This window comes from Rhea americana, unplaced genomic scaffold, assembly GCF_003343005.1.
Source record: "Rhea americana isolate MKP2758 unplaced genomic scaffold, rheAme1 scaffold_175, whole genome shotgun sequence".
In the NCBI taxonomy this organism is placed as follows: Eukaryota; Metazoa; Chordata; class Aves; order Rheiformes; family Rheidae; genus Rhea; species Rhea americana.
In genome coordinates, this window is record NW_028185872.1 from 146,171 (window position 1) to 166,051 (window position 19,881).

At 38.3% G+C, this 19,881-nt stretch overlaps 1 protein-coding gene across 4 annotated transcripts; it reads left to right on the plus strand.

Moving 5' to 3' along the window:
• Positions 1 to 439: 439 nt before the first annotated feature.
• Positions 440 to 18,872, plus strand: NSRP1 (nuclear speckle splicing regulatory protein 1). Of its 4 annotated transcripts, none has more exons than XM_085301257.1 (7): positions 440 to 531; positions 2,051 to 2,138; positions 12,164 to 12,220; positions 12,885 to 13,016; positions 13,968 to 14,175; positions 14,814 to 14,922; positions 17,207 to 18,872. In XM_085301257.1, exons 1-7 carry the CDS (start codon positions 512 to 514, stop codon positions 18,243 to 18,245), a joined length of 1,653 nt encoding a protein of 550 aa, XP_085157383.1. In that variant the 5' UTR covers positions 440 to 511; the 3' UTR covers positions 18,246 to 18,872. The 4 variants fall into 4 exon arrangements, with proteins under 4 accessions (XP_085157383.1, XP_085157385.1, XP_085157384.1 ...); XM_085301259.1 differs by lacking the exon at positions 440 to 531 and adding an exon at positions 765 to 883; XM_085301258.1 differs by lacking the exon at positions 440 to 531 and adding an exon at positions 1,633 to 1,651.
• Positions 18,873 to 19,881: the final 1,009 nt, after the last annotated feature.

Genomic DNA, 19,881 nt, shown 5'->3' on the forward strand with positions numbered 1-19,881 from the left:
CCAAGTTCGCTGTCTGCAGCAAGATTTCATCTTTGCAATAACGTTTCTTTTGGCAGAATCACTTTTTTAATAAAATTTTGGGAAATGAAACACCTCTTTCTTTATTTAGTCAGCAACAGGGGACGTCGACCAGGTATTTTATAGCTGATGGTGGCGGGTTGATTTCTAAGCCTCTTCTCCCCTCCCACCCGGCAATGGCGGCCTGGGGGGGGGCCTGCCCCAGCCCCAGCGGCCCCGGCGGCCCCGGCGCTCGGGGCGCCTGCCCCCCCCCCCGCCATCAGCACTTTCGCCACTCGCCGATGAGCCGTTAAAAAAACGTCCCCAGGCTCCAGCATCCCCCCCGCCCCCCCCATCCGCCCTCTCGCTGCTTCCGCGCTGGGGAGAGGCGGGGGCAGGCGGCTGCCCGAGCGCCCGGGGCCGGCGGGGAAAGGGGCGCCTCGGCTGAGGGGAATCTGCGGCCGCGGAACGGCAGGCGGCTCCACCCCGCGGCGGCGGCGGGTGCCGGGACAAGATGGCGGCGCCGAGCAAGCAGTGAGTGAGGGCGGCGCTGGGGCTGCGGGGCCGCCTCGGGGCCTCGGGGCTGGGCGGGCCCTGCTGCGCGGGCAGCAGCTGGGGGGGGCGGGGGCCGCCGCTCGGCGCTCAGGGCGGGCGCAGACGGGGCCCTGCCTCGGGCCCCCGGGCCTGGCAGAGCCCCCCGCCCGGGCCGGCCCGCCCGCCGTGCAAGGGGCCTGTCACGCGGGGCCGGCGCCTGAGGCTTTTCCAGCTGGGGAGCTGGTGGTTGCCCGGGCACTCGAGGGGCAGGAGGACCGAGGACCCGGCCCGGCAAGGAAATCGCTTAACCGGCTTCGTTTGCGCTCGGAGCCCTCGGGAGCTGCAGGCCTCGGTAGCCGGTTGGCCCCCTGAGCACCCTTCCATCGGCTGCCGCGTCTTTGCGGGCCTGGGGCTTCAGTTCCGTGCCTGCTGCTTCTTACAGTTGTTTTGTAAACGTGGCAGAAGTGTTTAGTTTTCCAGAGTTAGTACAATGCTGCTGTTAAGCTGGAGCTGTCCTTTGGACCAGAGCAGGATGGGTTTACCCTGTAGCCTTGTTATCTGTAGTGGTCTGAATTTAAAGCTATGTTTACTTTAAAAGAATAAAAACAAAAAACAAGAATACAAATGAAAAAGCAGTGATGGGTACTATTGTTCTAATACAGGGGAGTTTTCACTCTTAAGAAGCAGCAGTATCTTAGGAGTCCCATGCAGAGTGCTTTGTAGCTGGTACAATCCAAATCTGCAGAATACTTGGGACTGACATGATGCTGGTGTGGCAGGAGCGCAGTTTGGCCTGCTGTCTGCACAGCAGGAGCAAATAAAGCTAGTGGGGGCAGACTGAAAGCATATGAAAGGAAATAGTTCTTCACAGAGTGTGGAGATAAGCTGGAGACCTCCACAATGCTGTAGATACAGGAAGCTAAATGAGCTCAGGGAGAGGCTGATGGAAGAGAAATTCTTGAAAGCAAAACTGGTGATTACTGAAAATGCCACAGATGTTAGGTGTGTCAGCCCGAGGGTCCTGCATGTGTAGTTATTTGATTTCTATGCATGACATAAGCTGACTGTAAGTTTTTTTTACCAGAGCTGTATCCATGTATTGGTGATTTACAGTCTCGTGGTAAGTATGTGAACTATTTACAGCAGAGGCAAACTTAATTACAGAGGAGTATGTCCTGTAGGCTAAGACTAGGTTAAAGAGTAGTCATTTCTCCTCTCTCTGTGAGAGGAAAAGGCATTATTTAAAAAACTAAGGATGAGAGGGTGTTGCCACCAAATTTAGATGGTAGCATTCAGAAACTTTTGCATAGAAAAAACAGCAATAACATTGAGAGAAGCTGACAAGTATGTGGCAAAGCTGAGTGTGCTGCTACAAATACTGGTCAGGACTATACTTGATAGCATTGTGTTGATACTGATCTTTTGTTTCTAAAATTGTGAATAGTGGATTTTTGTTTTAGAACACACTGTATTTTTTGTTGTGAATACTATTAAAGGCAATCTTTAATCTTTTTCCCAGATATGGACTTATTTTGCCCCAAAAAATGCAGCAGAAAAATCTTGCTACGAAGAAACTCTCAGTGTTTGCAGATGACTCTGATGAAGAGGTCAGTTAATCAATTTTCTTCTGAAATTTGCCCCATATTCTTGAAAGTATTTTATTTATTACAATTTATTTACAATCCTAACGCTAGCATAAGTTTACAGCAACGTTATGAAGATATGCATCATCATTTTGATTGTGATTGTGAAATATGATCTATGTTTTCTTTAGTTCAAGTTAAATGGAAGTGATAACTTGATGCTTAGTTATTTTCTGTCAGCTTTTCCCAAAGGTAATTACACTTTTGTGGCCATTTCTTTGCAAGTGTTTGCAACATCTAGCTTAAAGAAATTGTTTGGTTGTCACAGGTAAACATGTCTACAAATAGAAACACCAGTAGTGGTTAACTGTTGATTTTAACACCTACACTTTATAAGTGTGTTTTAATATTGATATTTCCACCCAAATTTGGCAATACTGATTTATTAAGTGGGGACTTACTTTCAACAAAAGCAAAGGTAACTTCAGTGGAGTTTACTGTCCAAGCTGAACAAGTCAAAAGTTTTAAAGAAGAAAAGGAGGGGGGGAAGCCTCCCCCCCCCCTAAAAAAAAAAAAGCCACCCTTCTCTCAAAAAACAGGCAAGTAATGAATGTTGCTTGTAATTTTCATGATACTTGAAATGTGTTATTAGGTCAGACAATATACAGCCTTTTTATGATCACAAAGTTTATTAATATTGTATGATGTGTGATTATATTACATGATGTTGATAGTGTCCCTTTCCTTAGTTTCCTTAATCTTTTTTTAATACTACCTTCAGAATAAAAACTTTCTACCTGCCCCTGTAGAGGGTGCTGTACACCATAAAAATTACAGTTCTGTATGTACTGCTGTTAGCATGAGGAACATTCAAGAACTGGCTTGGTATATAAGGCTGATTTGTTTACCTTTACACATACCCAGCTTCTAAAATAGACTGTGTTTCAACTTGTATAACCAAACAATTTAAATAGCTTCATAGTTTACAGGTAAAGAGTAGAAACTCAGAACTGTAGACATGAACTTGCCACATAGATGGAGAACCTATATTACTATTTTTCACAAACTACTATGTTTGTGAACCTATGGTTACTATATTCTGGTTTTTATCTGTCAGGAATTACTGGTGTTAATTTAATCATAAAGTCATTGTGCGCACATTAAACTTTTTCACCAACCCCACCCTCTTCTCTGAAAATAAAGTTAACATACGCTTATAGTCTAGAATTTTAACCTTTTAGATGTTAACATTTAAAATACTAATATTTTTATAACCTTTGTTAGATAAATGCTATTTTTACTTTAAAGAGTGTTACTGAATGCACTTATGCGTTACCTTGTGTGTGGTTTAAAAAACAATGCTAGTAAGGTGTCAAATAATCTGCCAGTCTCTCACTCCCATTATCAACATAGTTTTTTAGTGTGTTACCTCAGCTTCTGTGAGAAGTAGTTGCTGTTAACTATATTTTGCAGAAAGCGTGGGTCATTTGTATGCCAGGTTCCACAGTAGAGTCCAGAATGCTGCTGAAGGTGTCTGAACTCCCTTTATATGATGTATGGTGAGAGAGTGAGGTGCTTCCTAGTAATATTGACTGACCCTGTACACTGAACATGAAGCTGCCTCAGTGCAGCTTACAGGAAGCACACAGGATGTCAGTGTTTAAGTCGCTTCTCTTTCCTCACTTAGCCAGTGCGCTCAGAACTGTCGGGAAATGCCTCATTTGAGCTCATAGTTGGCCCCATGACTCTAAAGAGAGGCTTTCCTTTAAACACAGCTAACAGAGATAGTAGTGGATCCACTGCACTCAGTGGCGGGAGAACTTTCCTTGTCTTTGGCAGTTTGGGATTTGGTGTTCTTTTCTACATTGAGGGACTGAACCCACATGTTTCAAATTCTAAGCACAAGCTTGAAGTAGTCTATTGCCATTAAACACTAAATTATTCTTAAGATGTGTAAGAAATCCATGAGGTAGGACTGGACCCTTCCCAAGTATGGGAGAGTCTTGCTTTTTTTCCATTTTTGCATTTTGTCTTTGGACCAATGAATTTTGACTTCTTTCCAGAAAAATAGAATGGCTAGGAAGCCATTGTTAGCAGGAAGCAGGAATGCCCTTGTAAAATACCCTGTAGCCCAGGGCACTCTCCTGGGAGGTAAGAGGTGTGAATTTGAATTCTTGCAGGCAAAGGGAACACCTGGGTCCAAGTCTCTTACATGCTGGGCAGAGTAGTTATCACCTAGCTCTTCTATTGCTGTGATGAAAAGCACAATCATCACGATGGCCAACAGCAGGGATTCCTTTGTATAGAATTTGTTGATATTTTGTGCAGAATTTAACCTGTTTGACATGCTGTGAATTTACCAAGTTGGCTTTGGGGAGCTGAGCAAGAGGGATATCCAGTCTGAATCCTGGTAGAGTTAAGCATGTATTAAGAACTGAACTTTTCATCCTTGTCAGGCATGCAGAAAAACACTGGGTAACTGAGGTACCTGCAAATTGAAAACTTAGAAAGCTGTAAACTTGAGATGCTTCCAGAGTTATCAATTGGATTGCATATTTTCAAATTATAGTTCTGGATCCATTTGAAATTTAAGGGCTTGAGTTAATGGGTCTCTTTCTGAGATCTGGCCCTAAATGCTTTGCTTAAGGCTACACAGCAAGCATATAGCAAAACAGGTTTTTCTGTCCCTCTGCTGCTAGATGCACTTGTTATCTGGAAGTGTGTCCTTTCACATGCAATGAGAGGATAAAAACAAAATCATGATAAAGCATCATTATGAAGCTCTACCACAGCAGAATATTCTGGGGTTTGATTTTGGTATGTGGAAAAAGACCCTTACTCTTTGAAACACTAGATGATTTGCATTATACTCTTCAACTGATTAGCTGTTACCCAAAATACTTTCAATACATGCTGGTGACACTAATGGAGAATGGTGTTTTCTAAAGCTTCAGAGAAATACATAGTGTAAATGTTTCTGTAGTTTCATTGTTAATATTTAAACATGAAAGCAAAATAATGAATTATAATATGATGCTATAAACTAACTTTTAGCTTAGCAGATTAAGGTTTCTTCCTTCCAAAGGATTTGTAAAGGCTGACACATTCACTATCAGTATCTACTCTAAAGACTCTTGGAAGTTGCCATGCGCATCAATATGGTACATACACAGCAAGAAGTAATAATCTCCTAACTGCCTTTATCACATGAGATCACTTTAAAAAAAGGCAAAATTACTTTATTAGTTCAATAATAATTTCAGAGCTTTTCGAGATAAGGAGTAGCATTTGGGAGGGGTTTCATTTCCTGTCTGCTACCTTATCTGTCAGAACTACATCTCAAATGTCTGGAGATTGTATTTTTAACTGAACTCTAATAAAGTTTGTGCTGGGAAATCTACACACCTGACTTGGTCTGTGATTATGTATTAGATACCAAACTTCTGCTCTTTTTTTTAATGTTACTATGCATATTTCGTTAAGATACTGCCTCTACGCTTGCTGAAGGAATTTGAAAGGTGTGTGTTTTTATAAAAATTCTGTCTGCTGTGGCTGAGGACATCAGTGAATGCTAGTGACTGGTGAAGATGATCTTTAGGTTAGTTAACAGCAAGCTAAACATCTGGGATGGCAATTTTCTTGAAATACCATTTTGCCTGGGAAAAAGTAAACGATGCAATTCCAGTTATTTCTAACCCAAATAATTCTGGGGTTTTTTTTTTGCCTTCATAGTGAGAAGTAATTGTTACTTTCTTAAAATATTTTGGGGAGTTGTTACCCCTAGGAAAGCCTATTACAGGGATTATATACTACAGCAACAAATAATGAGATGTTAGAAATAAGTTCCCATTCTGGCTTATTCTCATTTGTGATCTCTCCACTTTCTTCAAAGAAATTATCCTCCCCCCCTTTTTTCTATGTATTGCCTTTTCAGAGACAGTTTGTCAGTATTACTATTGTGCTGTTTCATATTCTGTTGTTTAACTGGAATTTAGTTGAAATAGCTCTGGGTAAATTGAGACTCATATTACAGCAGGTAAGATTTCCGTTTCTTTATTTTACCAGAACTATCCAACATGTATTCCTCTACCTTGCATGGCAGCCTTTCAAAATTGATTCGTTGCTACGGGATGTAATGTGCAGATGAAGAGTTAACTGTGCACACAGCATGATAGGTGCTAAATTCTGGAAAGACGTCTTGGAGTTGATGTGGATAGTTTGGTAGATGTATCAGCTTAGTTTTTAGTGACCATCCAAAAGATAAATGGAGTGTTTAAGAAAATGTGTTTTTTTTTTTTTTTTTTAAAAAAAAGGACACTGGAAAACAAGGAGAAAACTATATGCTATTGCAGACTCAGATCTTTGTTTTTGCTTGCAGCTTCTTCTGTTCACTTTCAAAAAAGATAAAGCATGACTTAAGAAGAAGAAAAAAAAAAAAGAGTAGAGAGCTAATGAGTAATGATTATGGCCAGAGTTTATGCAAGCTTTCAGACAGAATAAAACTAGATAGACTAGGAGGCTCTTAGAAAAGATTACTGAGGAAAAGAAAGTGGAGAGAAATAACTGAAGTGTATAAAAGCATGAAAGATTTAGAGAAGGTAAAGTGATTTTGCAGTTTACCAGTTTTATCATTCAAAATATGAGTGTTAGGATGTATTATGGAATAACCAAGTAACTGGTTTAATCTAAACAAAAGGAAGGGGTTCTGATGGTTTTTTGTCTGGTTGGTTTGGGATTTTTTTTTCTCCCACACAATGTATAATTAAATTGTGGAACTCATTGCCACAGGATGCTGTGGTGTGTCCGAAAATGTAAATGGATTCAGAAAGTCATTAGTCAAATTAAGGGATGCATCTTGGTGTCAAACAATGATCCAGGTGTGTCCTCCAGTTCAGGAAGTCCCTAAACTTCTGTTTACTGGAAGCTGTGAGGGTGTGCTGAGGAAAGCTAATTATTCACATGACCTGTTTTTCACATTATTTCTCTTCTGTTAGTGGCCATGGCTAGGATTGCGTATGAAATGAGATGAATCTGTTGTCTGGCTTTCTTTTAATGAAGGCTTGAGTCTCATTTATGTTTAGTAATTTTCCATATGTAGCCTTATAGTATGATAATACAAGTTTATAGGTGAGTAAGCCCTAATGAACTGTTGTTGAATATATATATATATATATATATGAGAATGTAAGTAGGTTTAACTAAAACTTGCTCATTTTAAGATCAAGTTTTGATACCAAAATGTCACAAATCCAAGTATCTTGACATGAGCCTGAAGATAACACAACATGAGATTCTGTACACCATGCGAGAAGAGTGAAATGGTCTGAACAAAATCATGTCTCAGCCTTTCTGAGACTTAGCCATGTAGGTCCACAAACTCTGGGTGACATCCATACATATAAAATTGTGTAGACATCTACAGTCGAGTACCCTGAACTCCTGCTCAGGGTCAATAGAGATATTGATCCTTCTGGGGCACAACTCATTCTGAAGTAGATATCTAAAATCAGTTAAATGAATTTTGCTCTGAAAGCATCTATTTCTCACTCTTTAATGACAGACAGCATTCAGGATGGCTAATTCAGCATAAATATAAGTTTTTGCTTTTTGAGAACTCATTGGCTATCTGGGCATCTTTCTCTTGCTGATCAAATAATAGTCCAGGTTATCCTGCTGTTGCTGTTTGGTCAAATACTCTTCTGCATATCCAGCTAAAACTAGACTGTTGTAGTGAGGGATTAAATCAAACTACATTTAATCTGCCTTACATCATTAAAACAATTTCATTTCACTTTAAAATGAATTTCTCTGTAAAGAAAGATAACTTATTTAGTATGTCTACTGAGAAACGGCATGTGGAGAGTTCAAAAGTACAGTGTTAAAAGGCAAGGCCATGTAGAATTAAGGCTGTAACTTTCCAGAAACTAGCTTCATTACTGAAAATGGTACTAGTCATAGGTCTAAGACTGCCTGTGATTATGCTGCAAATGATGTCACATCTGCTGCCCTAGGAATTGCGTAACTTAGAGCAGAATTTAGAAGAAATTCCTGCTAAAACCCAAAGCAAGAATGGATGAGATAGCAAACAAATCAGAAGAGTAAATGTAACCCAACTGTTCTTTCAACTAAGCACGTTCAAGTCAATCACTTACTACCCTCCTTTTGATCTAGTTTCCCAAAAAGAGGTTTAGACAAGTCATTCTCTGACATTTGCCCCAGTAACATCTTGAACACGCTGCCTAACTTCAAGCAAATTGGACAAGGCTAGGCATGTCTAGCTGCAGAACAAAGATCCCACTAATGGCCTGAAGAGAGGAGAGGCAGCATGACCTTAACGCACCTCCTTGCTGTCCCGCAGGCCTGGAGGCAGAGGGCTGGCTGCCTAGCCACCCTGTTCCTGCCATTTAGCTGATAAGCAGGTTCCTACATCTTGGCCACTCACATCGCGTGCTGCTTCTTAGCAAAGCCAAATGAAAATGTTTGTGGACATCAGAGGAAATTCAGACTGTTTCAGAGTGTGCATATGGGATAGCACTTGGGATATTGTAGATGGGCTCTTCAGTGAATGCGAGAGGGACCTGCAAATGTGGAAAGGGTGGGATGTTGTGGTAGTGGGAAGGTGGAGGGAGCGTACAAGATAAACTTGTAAGAAAATGAAATTTTTAAGTTGTCTCCTTTGCGGAGTCACCTTTTTAGATGTTTGATTTTGAACTTTAAATTGAGCTTTTTGTAAATAGTTTGCATGTYGTTAGCATGATTTGAATTTACCAGAAATAAGCGAAAAACTTTGTTTACTAGTTTGATTATCTGTTCTTTGCTTGTATCAGAGCAAAGTAAGGAAGTCATTTCAAGAAGCAACTTAGAAGAGATGTAAACCTGCTGGATAAAAATAAGGAGGTGGTTCATATGCTTAAGAACCCTGAAGGAAAACTTGTAAGARAAAAATGGGAAGGCTCAGTAAAAAACAGTAGTAGATATCAGGCCATTTCAGGCCATTTCTTTTGTTACTTTTTAAAACTTTTTCAGTTGTGAACAAGCTATCTTCCATGATTTTGTAGGGCTGGTGTACTGTCAGGTCTCATTTTTAAGAATTTCTGGATTTGCATGGATTCTATATAGTTTCACAGGATAGGGTTAAAGCATTTTCTTACTCAGAAAATATTAAACTATAAGCTTTGTGCTTCCAAAGAATAGCTTGACTGCAGGGAAACAAAGTATAAGACAGATTGCTGAGCTTGTAGGGCCTTTAATAAATGGACAGTTGATAAGTAGAAACAATACAAAAGAACAGGAAGTTCTCATCTATCAGAGCTCATAGCACAACAGGAAATTGTCAACCGTAAACCTAGGGAAGGTATTTGTTTTTTGTAAACTTACTGCTGTTCTGAACAAACAAATCACAGGTGGACTTCTTTATAATTTATATACAATAATGAAGATTGTCTATTACTTTCTGTGTTTGCATAATCTTTATAGATCAGTACATTTACTTCTTGTAGGACAAGGAAAACATTCTAAGCAGTGTTTCAAATATTTTGGTGGAATAAAGTTTATTTTGCAAATATAATTGCAGAATTTGTTTTTCTTTTCCTCTTTCATTGAGCCCCTGCTTTCTGGCAGGTGGCAGAGGAGAGGAGATTCCTTACTGTTCATCTGGCTTTCTGCATAGCCACTGTAATAGGGTCTGATAAAGGAATCCTTCAGTGATGTTCCTTAATACAAGAAGCAGAGAACCATCTTCCTCCCTAAAAGAGCTGGGAGCGAGTCTGGATCTTCTGTGTAATGCTGATGTGTGCTCTGCTGCCAATTTAAGATAATTGCTTATTCCAAGAGAATCATACTGCTTCCTAGATAGCATTTTTAGAAGAAATCATATGACATAAAATTTACAGTATTTACAATACTTCTAAACGTCAGCTACTAAGTCTGAAAGCCACAGGAAAATAAGAGATGATTGAAACTGGGATTCTTGTAGATTGTTTTAAACCAAAYGGTCCTTTATCACTTCCCTTAGTCAAGCAGTCAACTAAGTAACTAAATGAGAGGAATATGTCCAACTCAAGTGCACAGAATACAGCAAGCTGCAACCTAATTAACATCTGGGTAAAGGGACAGGTGTAAATGTGATTTTTTAATCCTTCTCCCTTTTGAGAAGGAGCAGCTGCCTGCTCAATACAGTGGCAAATTTTAACCACATGGAGTGCTGCCCTCTTGTCAAATCAAGCAGGTAGGATACCTATGATGATAAAGGAAATAGAGACAGATCGTCCAAAGCCATATAAAATGAAACTTCATTAATTCTGCTGTTTATGGCAGAACTTGTTTTGAGTTTCTGAAATAAACTAGTTAAAAACATCTGAATTGTTTACAGTCTGTCATGTAGAAAATTGTGGAAAAGCACTTGTCTTTTTTTTCCTTTGTTGACACATCTGTTAAAATTTCCACAGTGTAAGAAAAAAGAGGTCACGAYGCATCATTATTTTCTAAGCACCAAATGAAATGCAGAGCTCTTCTGTTCAGTGGGTCTGTTTGAATTTAGATTGTACTAGGTTTATTTGATTTCAGAAGATCCTAGTTCCTGCTTCCAAGCTTCCTGTTGTTTGGTTTTCTGTTTTAATTTTTATTAATAGTTGGTTACACAATCTTTTTCTTTTTTWAAAAATGTGATATAGAGCATATTCTATCCAAAGGTGCAAAACTTGAGAAGCTTCCAAAATGGAAAAGGATTTTTCCTTCTTATGTGTGCTTGGTAAGATTAAGTGATTCCTAATTACATAAACAAGGCTATGAGTCCTGTCATTTATAGTGAATCTGTTTAGTAAATAGTATTATCTGTTGGTTGGCAGAAGAAAGATATGCAGTCTAATTCAACCCTAAGTAAAAGACTGACTAACTAAAATGTAATTTTAAAGAATGAGTAGAAACCATTCTTCAGCAGTGGATTTTTTTCCCTGGGAAAGATTAGTGTTGCTATTTTCTAGCATATTAATTGTGAAAAATTAAAGTTAGACACCAGTGCTTGGGGTACTTGTTGAAATCAGTAGCATTCTTAGTTTTAAAAATACAGTACTAATGGCACAGATYGAACTTAAAATAAACACCGAAATTCTTTTGACTATTGGGTTTTGACTGTGAATACAGTTCTTTCATATGGTTGTCAGTAAAAATGTTGGCTCATGACTATTTTATTTCTGGCTAAATTTACATATTAGAAACTGTACATTCTGAACAGCACCTACCTATTTCAGAGAGTAATAGAAATATAATACAAAAAAAACTTGAATGTTTGTCCTTCTGTGTTCACAAACATAGTTTCCAGCAGCATTAACAACATTTTTGATATGCAACATGGTAGGAGGATTTGCTTCCAGTTTATGTTAACTTTGGGATGGAGTTCAGTGCTTTCCCTTTTCCTTTTTTTTTCCCTCTTATGTAGCAATAAAAAGGAAGTTTAGTGTTTTTGAGATTGAGTAGGCACATTGCAAGCACTCTTCTCTTACGCATGTTTCAGTCTTGGCCTTAACTACCAGCAAAAAACTAGATGTTTTGCTTGCCTGTGTGCTAACTTCTTGCACCAATGGACTGACCCTTGCCTAAGTTGAGTGATCTTGTCTTTTCTATCGGTTCTTTGGCAGTGGTTGAAGCAAGTGTTTGGGACAAAACAGTTGTGTCAGAACTCCCCATGTCTCTGAGTGTTTCTTGAAAGGAAATTCCTTGTTTTGTGAAATGGCATCAGAATATGTGCAAATTATTTTGAGGTATACTGTTAGAAAAAAAAATGTTTTTAAACTCAGCACTTTTTTGTAATAAGTATATATGTTGAGGTATTGCAGTTTTGCTTATTGAAGAAGCTGATTTGTTGTATGCTTATGAGTGAACTTTCTGTATTTTTCTGAAAGCAAGAAAAACTAAACTTCAGGACTAGCTGATAAAATGAGACTTTATTTAGATAGCTGTCTAGAAAACACTCGGTAGAAAAACTAGTGTTAGAAAAATAACATGGGCTATTTCAGTATTAACTTTATTTCTGCAATATTTCTATCTTTCAGACATCTGTTGGTGAAAGTCTTCAGAAAGAAGCATTGAAAAAACAAGCAATGAAACAGGTAAGCTGTGACAGGGACTCTTCATGCTACAGCAAGCTAGGAAATTACTGAATTCATAGCTAATTGGTGGTTTTACCTATATCTGAATGTTTGTCTTCAGGGAGCCAGCTTAGCAGAGGTGTGGGTCTGCACATGTTTTGTTGTGGTGGCAAAGCTATCAGAAATTCTAGCTAAGAGTAAGAAGTTCCAACTCCTGTCCTTTTATTCCTGAACCTTCAGTTGTGCTGGGATAATGGATGGTGAATCTGCACTGTTAAGGGCTATGAAATAAGCAGGTTGACAGTACAGGCTCACAARCAGTGGTGTGAACTGAGGATGAAGTGGGCCACAGAGACAGAAAAAATAACCAGCTGGAGTGAGCAAAGCGGAGGAGCTTTCTAATTTGGCTTTGCCAATGATGCCAATGTATGTGGAATTGCCTTTTTTTTTAAAGGTTTGTTAGATTGATAAAATGTCTTCGTTTCTTAAACTTCCTATATAAATAGTTTTTCATTTAGCTTTATAAATTTTTAATATGTGTCTTTATTAGGAGGCACGTGCTCATCATTATTTTCCAGAAACATAATAATCRGAATCTAAGATACTCTAAATTTGGGGAGGTGAAATGGTAACCATTTCATTTTTCTGTTTTTTTTCCGTCCTTTCCTCCCTTATTCTCATTTAGACTAAATTGGAGATCCAGAAGGCTTTGGCTGAAGATGCTACAGTGTATGAATATGACAGTATTTATGATGAAATGCAGCAGCGGAAGAAAGAAAATAATGCCAAAATATTATCAGGAAAAGATGAGAAAAAGGTCCATACCTGAAAATGTATGCTGTCTGTCTTATCTATGTATACTAGGAATAACTATGGTTATTTAATCTTAAACTTTGTCTTAATAAGCCAAACGTATTCTCTTCTGGAGCATAGAAGGTTTGTGCTCAAATCCTGTCACATAAGATCGTAATTCATAAGAATTTTGGTAAAACTGTTAGTTTGTTGGATATTTTAAGGTCCTGTTCCGGTGGTATTCTGGAGGGCAGCAGTGCCTCCRTGTTTCCCACTCTATTTGAGGTGTACATAATACTTGTGCATTTCTGAAGAGACTGTGGGATATGGGGGGGTGGTAGAATTAGAGCGAATGGGCACTGCTAGTGTACTATTTCTGATTATAAAGGCTTTTGTTATTCGGCCAATGAACATAAACTATCGTTCTCACTCACTAGTGCGCTTACAGGAGGACTGCTGGAAGGCTAAAGTTATTACCTTTCATTGGTGAAATGTGAGCCAGTTTTCACAGCCCAACATCTTGTTTCAAAGCATTGCTGAATTATCCTGACATGATATTTTCACTATTACTCATTCTATTTCATTTGAAAACGCTTGTCAGGTTATGGCAGATATAAAAGAAAGCATCCCACTCCCTTGCAGTAATAGAAGGGGAAGACTATTACAAGACAGAAGTCAGAGGAGTGGGAAATCAAAAACATTTGATTTCACTCAGCAAAATGCATCCTAATCAAAGCTAGGCTGACTTTTTAATTGAATGCAGCAGCCTCTTTTGTTGTAAAAAGGAAGCATGCCATGATAGTGACCTGAAAGAGGATGACGGTTTAAGATTGCTTTCAAACTCCGTGAGACTAGTGTCTGTTGCTTTTTCTTCTATTGCAAAATTTCTTCTACATTTTTAGCAATCTCAATTTATGTTTTCTCAGCCACCTTAATTGTCTTTCAGCATTATACCATTCCCCCCCATTTATTCTAGCCCAGATACATCCAAAATATCCTCAAAGCAGCTGAGATTAGAAAGAAGGAACAAGAAAAAAGGATGGAAAGAAAAATTCAGAAAGAGCGTGAAATGGAAGGAGGAGAGTTTGCTGACAAAGAGGCCTTTGTGACTTCAGCCTATAAAAAGAAGCTGCAAGAAAGGGCTGAGGAGGAGGAAAGAGAAAGAAGAGAAGCAGCTCTGGAGGGTGAGATTCACGCTGAATCAGTATGACTCCTGCTTAAAAAGAAACATGGTCTTGTATGTGGTTTACAGTGTTGTTATCCTAGATTCTCTGAGAGGCTTGAAATAGTTGAAATATCAAAAAGGAATAGATAGCAATCTGTACAGAATCAGATTCTGGCTGTTACTTTTCCTTTGACAGATTACGGAAGGAACAGAGCAAGCTCTTCAATTTGTGTGTCAGTACTATTTGAGGTACTACTTCTAACTTTTGAGGAAGGGTCAGTTGATGAAGGAAGAATATTATGCCTGGAGTCCAACAATGTTTTGCGCCTTACTGCAAATGTTCTGTGAAGTGTCTAGAAATAGGCATGAAGGACTAGGACTACAAATGGGTAGTAGAATAAAGAACAAGAGCGAGCAATTTAATAGACTTGTAATCTGTATTTTCAGCATTCTGCATATAGGATCATAAGATAATTCAGGTTTGAAGGGACCTCCCTCAGAAGGTCATCTATTCCAGAGAGATTGCTCTGGGCTTTTTTTGAAAACCTCTAACTTGGAAATTGTGCTCTTGATACTTTACCACCTGTGAGTAGTGTCTGAGCATTTATGACACAGTTATTCCAACCTTTTTTTTTTTTTTTTTTTTTTTTTCCTTAGCATGCCTGGATGTGACCAAACAGAAGGATCTCAGTGGATTTTACAGACATTTTTTAAATCAAAAAGTTGGAGAAGAAGAGATGCCTAAATGCAGCTTCCGTGAAGCCAGGTAGGATGTGATTCCAGAAGGGCTTTGCATACAAAGTTACTTCTGGTTATTTGTGATTCCAAAATCGTTGGAACCCTGCAGAAAGGCAGGAAATACTAAAACACTGGTAGGGCAAGCATAATACTTCATACAGCTGAGTTACTTGGGAAGTGTCTGGTCGTCGGTTGTACAGACTTTACTATAAGACAGAAGCAAGCAGAGCAGGGATGCTGTTTTAAAAGGTAGCGGAGGATAATCTCACTGTTAGTACTGCCTGTTATTATTCTAACCTTGTTTTTATTTTGGGTTACACAGTACTTGGCAATCTGCGTTAAGTTAAATAGTTTAATCATGTGAATAACAAAGGTAAAATAAAGGGCATAGAGAGATAAGGTACTCTAAAATTAATCATAGGAAATGATGGAGAAAAGTCCTGGAAAAGATCTGTCCACATTTACAGGTGTATGAAATATAAATAAACTTAGTGTTGATTCTGTGGTAAAAGGAAGTTAATGAAATATATAGATGTCCAGTAGGACTATTTTTAAATATATTAATATATGTGCAGTCTCAAACTGATCAGATGAGGCTGAATTATTTATGTAGTTGAGATGTCCTCTAGATAAAGATGTTGACTGGGATATATTTGTTACATGCAGCAAAAATTATTTGAAACAATTAGTTCAGATTAAAACTCACTTGGTAGACCTTAAAACTAGATATCAGAAGTGTGAGCACAGTGAAATTACTCAACTATCTGAAATATGGGCATTCTGTGTTATCTCTTTTGATGCAAGGATCTGTCACTTCATTGCATATAACAGTGAAAAGTGGTGTAAAAGGTAAAAATTACTGATTGGAAGAAAAGCAGAACAGCTTCCTGAATTCAAGTGGAGAATGAGAAATTTGAGGCCATAATTGTTTGTCATATGAGACTTAAAATATTAGTTAGGACATTTTTCCAAGTGTACAGGTCTACTGTATCAGTTTTCACTAGGGAGCAATATTTGCTTGGTTTCTGTGGCTGTCTGGCAAAGATTGCTACTGACAATTGTTAAATGAATTTKGCTTTTCATGGTTTCTTCTTTTTACTGGTGAAATTTAAGTTTTTCTGTTGCATCTCTTGTAGCTGTAGAGATTGGCCCCCCTGGTTTTCCACTTGCTCGTACAGTTCTTTCAAAGCCACTTCATGAAGATACCGTTTTTGTACTGTGTAGAGATCATTTTGGAATGACAGTTTCTTAATCTTGCAAATTATGAAAGTGTTTCTTTTACAAACTGTATATAAAATTAATTTGAAGGAATACAAGTAGTGCCTGTATATAGTGCTCTGAGCTAGGCTTTCAGATGAGCTCAGGTGTATATTTTAATTTTATTCTTTATTATGGCAGGATAATAGAATACAAAAAGAGCACAGTTCAAAATTTAAAATCTCACTTTACATTTCTTGGCCTTAAAATGATCCACTCTTGACTTGTTATTTTAATAAATTGAATTAGTAAAGCAAATGAAGACGTAATTATGGAATTCTTCAGTGTAATTTTTAGTCAGTTTTCATGGAATAACCGCACGTTCAACAATGCATCAAACATTCAATCTAACCAGATGGTCCACTGGTTCATAAGGAGAATTTACCACAGACTATTACTGAAGCTATGTTATAAGAAAGAAAAGGCATGTGGCATGTGTGATTAAACATATATTTTCTTCAGTCAGAAAAGAATGAAGAAGCATAACCTTCCTGGCTAATGGCCAAATTGAAATCTATGAATTTGTCCTCCATGGTTCTTGTATTTAATAATCTGTGAGCTGTGGAAAAGATACTAGTTTCTATTTAACCAAAACTGTGAGATCTTCAGAAATACTGGATTAAGAAATCTCCTACTAATAATGGAAGCTATGTTCTTATCTTGTCACCAAAAATAAGACCTGCTTCTCCAAATAATTATTTGACAYGCAGAGAGGAATAAACACATAAATCAAAATGTATAGCTTGCCAAAGAGCTAACATTAGAATATGAATCTGTCCTGTCCAACAGAGCCTGCAGATATTTAACCATACTCCTTCTTTTAGATAAATTCATCTGCTTGTATTTGTCAACGAACCGGACATACATTTTTTTTTATACAGATCCTTTGCACTGGACTCCTGGAACTAGAGCCACAGATAGATTGGCTTTCTTAGACTTTTCAGCAGCATCCATCATTTAGTCTTGCTTAGGTCCTGACCAGAAGTCAGCTTCTAGAAATATCTGAAATTTCAGGCTGTGTAATGTTTTTTTTCTTTTTTAACATAAAAATATAGGATAAAAGAAGAAAAATCTAACAATTATTACGATGAATCCAACAAAAGAAACAAAGGCCTAGATGAAAGACGGAGACTCAAGCCTTCTGCTAAGGAAGAGGATAATCCAGATGCTGACACTGACTTGGGAAGTGATAGTAGTGATGATGATAAGAGACGTAGAAATAGTAAAGTATATTTTAAAGAGAAGGAGAGGCGAGACAGCTCTGTGAGCAGTGAAGAGGAGTCTAAACATCACAAGAGCCGGAAGCATTCCAGGTCACCAGGCTCATCCAGTGAGGAGGATGAGCTGCGCGCAAAAGCACGAACAAATCATCCGAAGAGGGGAGAGAGCAAAACAGGCAGAATGGGAAATGATGAACCATACAGGGAAAAAGATTATGAGAGAAAAAGTAGGACCCAGGAAAAGGATCACCAAAGGGAAAAGGAAGAGCGACATAGATATGGGGATCGTACTAGTAAGGATAACTACAGAAGGAAGGAAGAGCAAGATGATAAACAAAGGGGGAAGGAAAGAAAAGAGAGAGAAGGACATAGAGAATGGAGGAAGGCAAAGGAGAGAGAGGAGAAGAGTTCAGAAAGGGAAAGAGAAAAAGAAAAATTAAGAAATGATAAAGATAGGTACAGTGATAGAGAGAGGGACAGAGCAGAGAAGTACAGAGAAAAGGAAGATCACGTAAAAGAGAGAAAAGAGAAATATGGTAGTGATGAAAAGAAATACAGAGACAGGAGGGAAAGGAGTCCTACATCTTTAGAGGAAGATGGAGAGATTGATCTAGAAAAGAACACAAAGGGAAAAGACAGAGAGGTGGATGATAAGAGCAGCTCCAGCTCTGGAATTTTATTTGGGCCAAAACGTAAAGCTGGAGAGGAAGGAGAGAAAGAAGAGAACGGACAGACACAGAAACCATCTGAGAACATAAGCAAATTTGCCAAACGGAGCAATGAAGAGACAGTCATGTCAGCAAGGGATCGCTATTTGGCAAGGCAAATGGCACGTGTCAGTACAAAATCTTACATTGAGAAAGAAGAAGATTAATTTCATTGCAGTGRACTAAAGCACTTGGATCTCTCAAACTAAAGAGAAAAGCCACCGCTGCAAGGGCTCTTGTACAGAAGCAAAAGTGTTTCCTAGTTATTTATTCCTGACTCTTCTTTAAAATGTGCTCCATAGTAGAAAAAGTATCTTTTGAAATGGATTAATGGATCACTTCGTATATAACCTCAGTAAATTTATACAGTCAAGTGTATTAAATTTGTCTGTTTCTGCCCACCCTTGCCTTTAATACCCTATCCTACATGTGTTTTATTACTCATCTGAAGAATCTGGGACAGTCCTACAGGTTTGACACACCACTGAGTGAGAACACATCCTCTAGCGAGCCCCTACTTCTCTTACCAGCTGATCTTGGCTCTGTTGAAGCAACAGTGTTTTCAGGCCATATCAAAAATTATTGTTGCCCAATGACGCTCTCAAAAATGAGAAACATCTGTAAATGAGAAAAATGCAAGAAAAACAGCCTGAATAATAATCTGGGAAATCTCTACGTATTATGCTGTTTTGTTAGCTAAATGTGTATTAACATATGGATTTGAATATGCGTGTGGGCTTTGGTTTTGGGGACCTGATGTACAGAAATTATTAAAGTATAATATACATACTGGATCCAATGTGTAGGTATTTTTTTAACGTTTGTGTTATTTTACTGGGAAGAGCTGCATTTTTTTCTGTGAAATGAAGTACATGAATGTTTTTCAGGTATGATTGTCATGCCTGCTTGTTCTGCTAGAGGTAATATCTTAAATTTGTCAATTCATTTGTTCAAGGGGTCATAAGCAAGCAATAAACTTCTCTCCAAGCTGTATCTTGGCAAACAGGTCATAGTTTTTGGACTATATTGTCAACACTTTTTCCAGTAGTTTTTTTCTTTTTTTTTTNCCCCCCCCCAAATGTATCACTTTTCTGCCCCCATATATGGTGAATGAGTATCAAACAGACAAATTTTTAGAAGTACCGTAGAGGTTTTCAACACTTAGGAATCATATTATGGCAGTCCTCTAGTTTCAGAATAGATGCAAAGAAGCATAGTAAACAACCAGCTGCTTATGAGGGAAATGGTGTTAAATATTTTCAGACTATTTTACATTCCAAAGATTGAGATTTGTGGATTGTCTACTGTGTATGTAACACTTTCTGTTTTAGAGGTGATAAGATTAATAGCTATTAACAATTTGTTCCCTTTTAAATTAGCTGAGTGAAATAAAAAAGGTTCTGATTTACTAATCCTTTTAATTCTAAAAATTTCTATGGGGCTTTCTCAAACATGGCTTTGATAGCCTAGTTCTTTGAGTTTTCAGTGTTTTCTGCTAGGACTGAAGAAAAGGATTCTCAGTCTTGAAATGTGGCATTTTTAAGAAACTTGTCAAGAAGGCTTATAGTGTGATTAACTTAACTACATAAATTTATAGTAGAAAGAGCAGCTGAGTCAGTTGTGTTCTTGTTTCCTTTTCAGTTAAATGCTGCCAAAACCTCTGGGCTCCTTTTTCATATCGTAAAATATATTTCTTGGAGTAGAATTAACCAGAGGTTTTGGTTGGGGATTTTATTCTCCCCCTTCCTTTACGATACGTACTTGCTCTTTTTCTGTGGCAAAATATAAGCTTATGAACAGGAT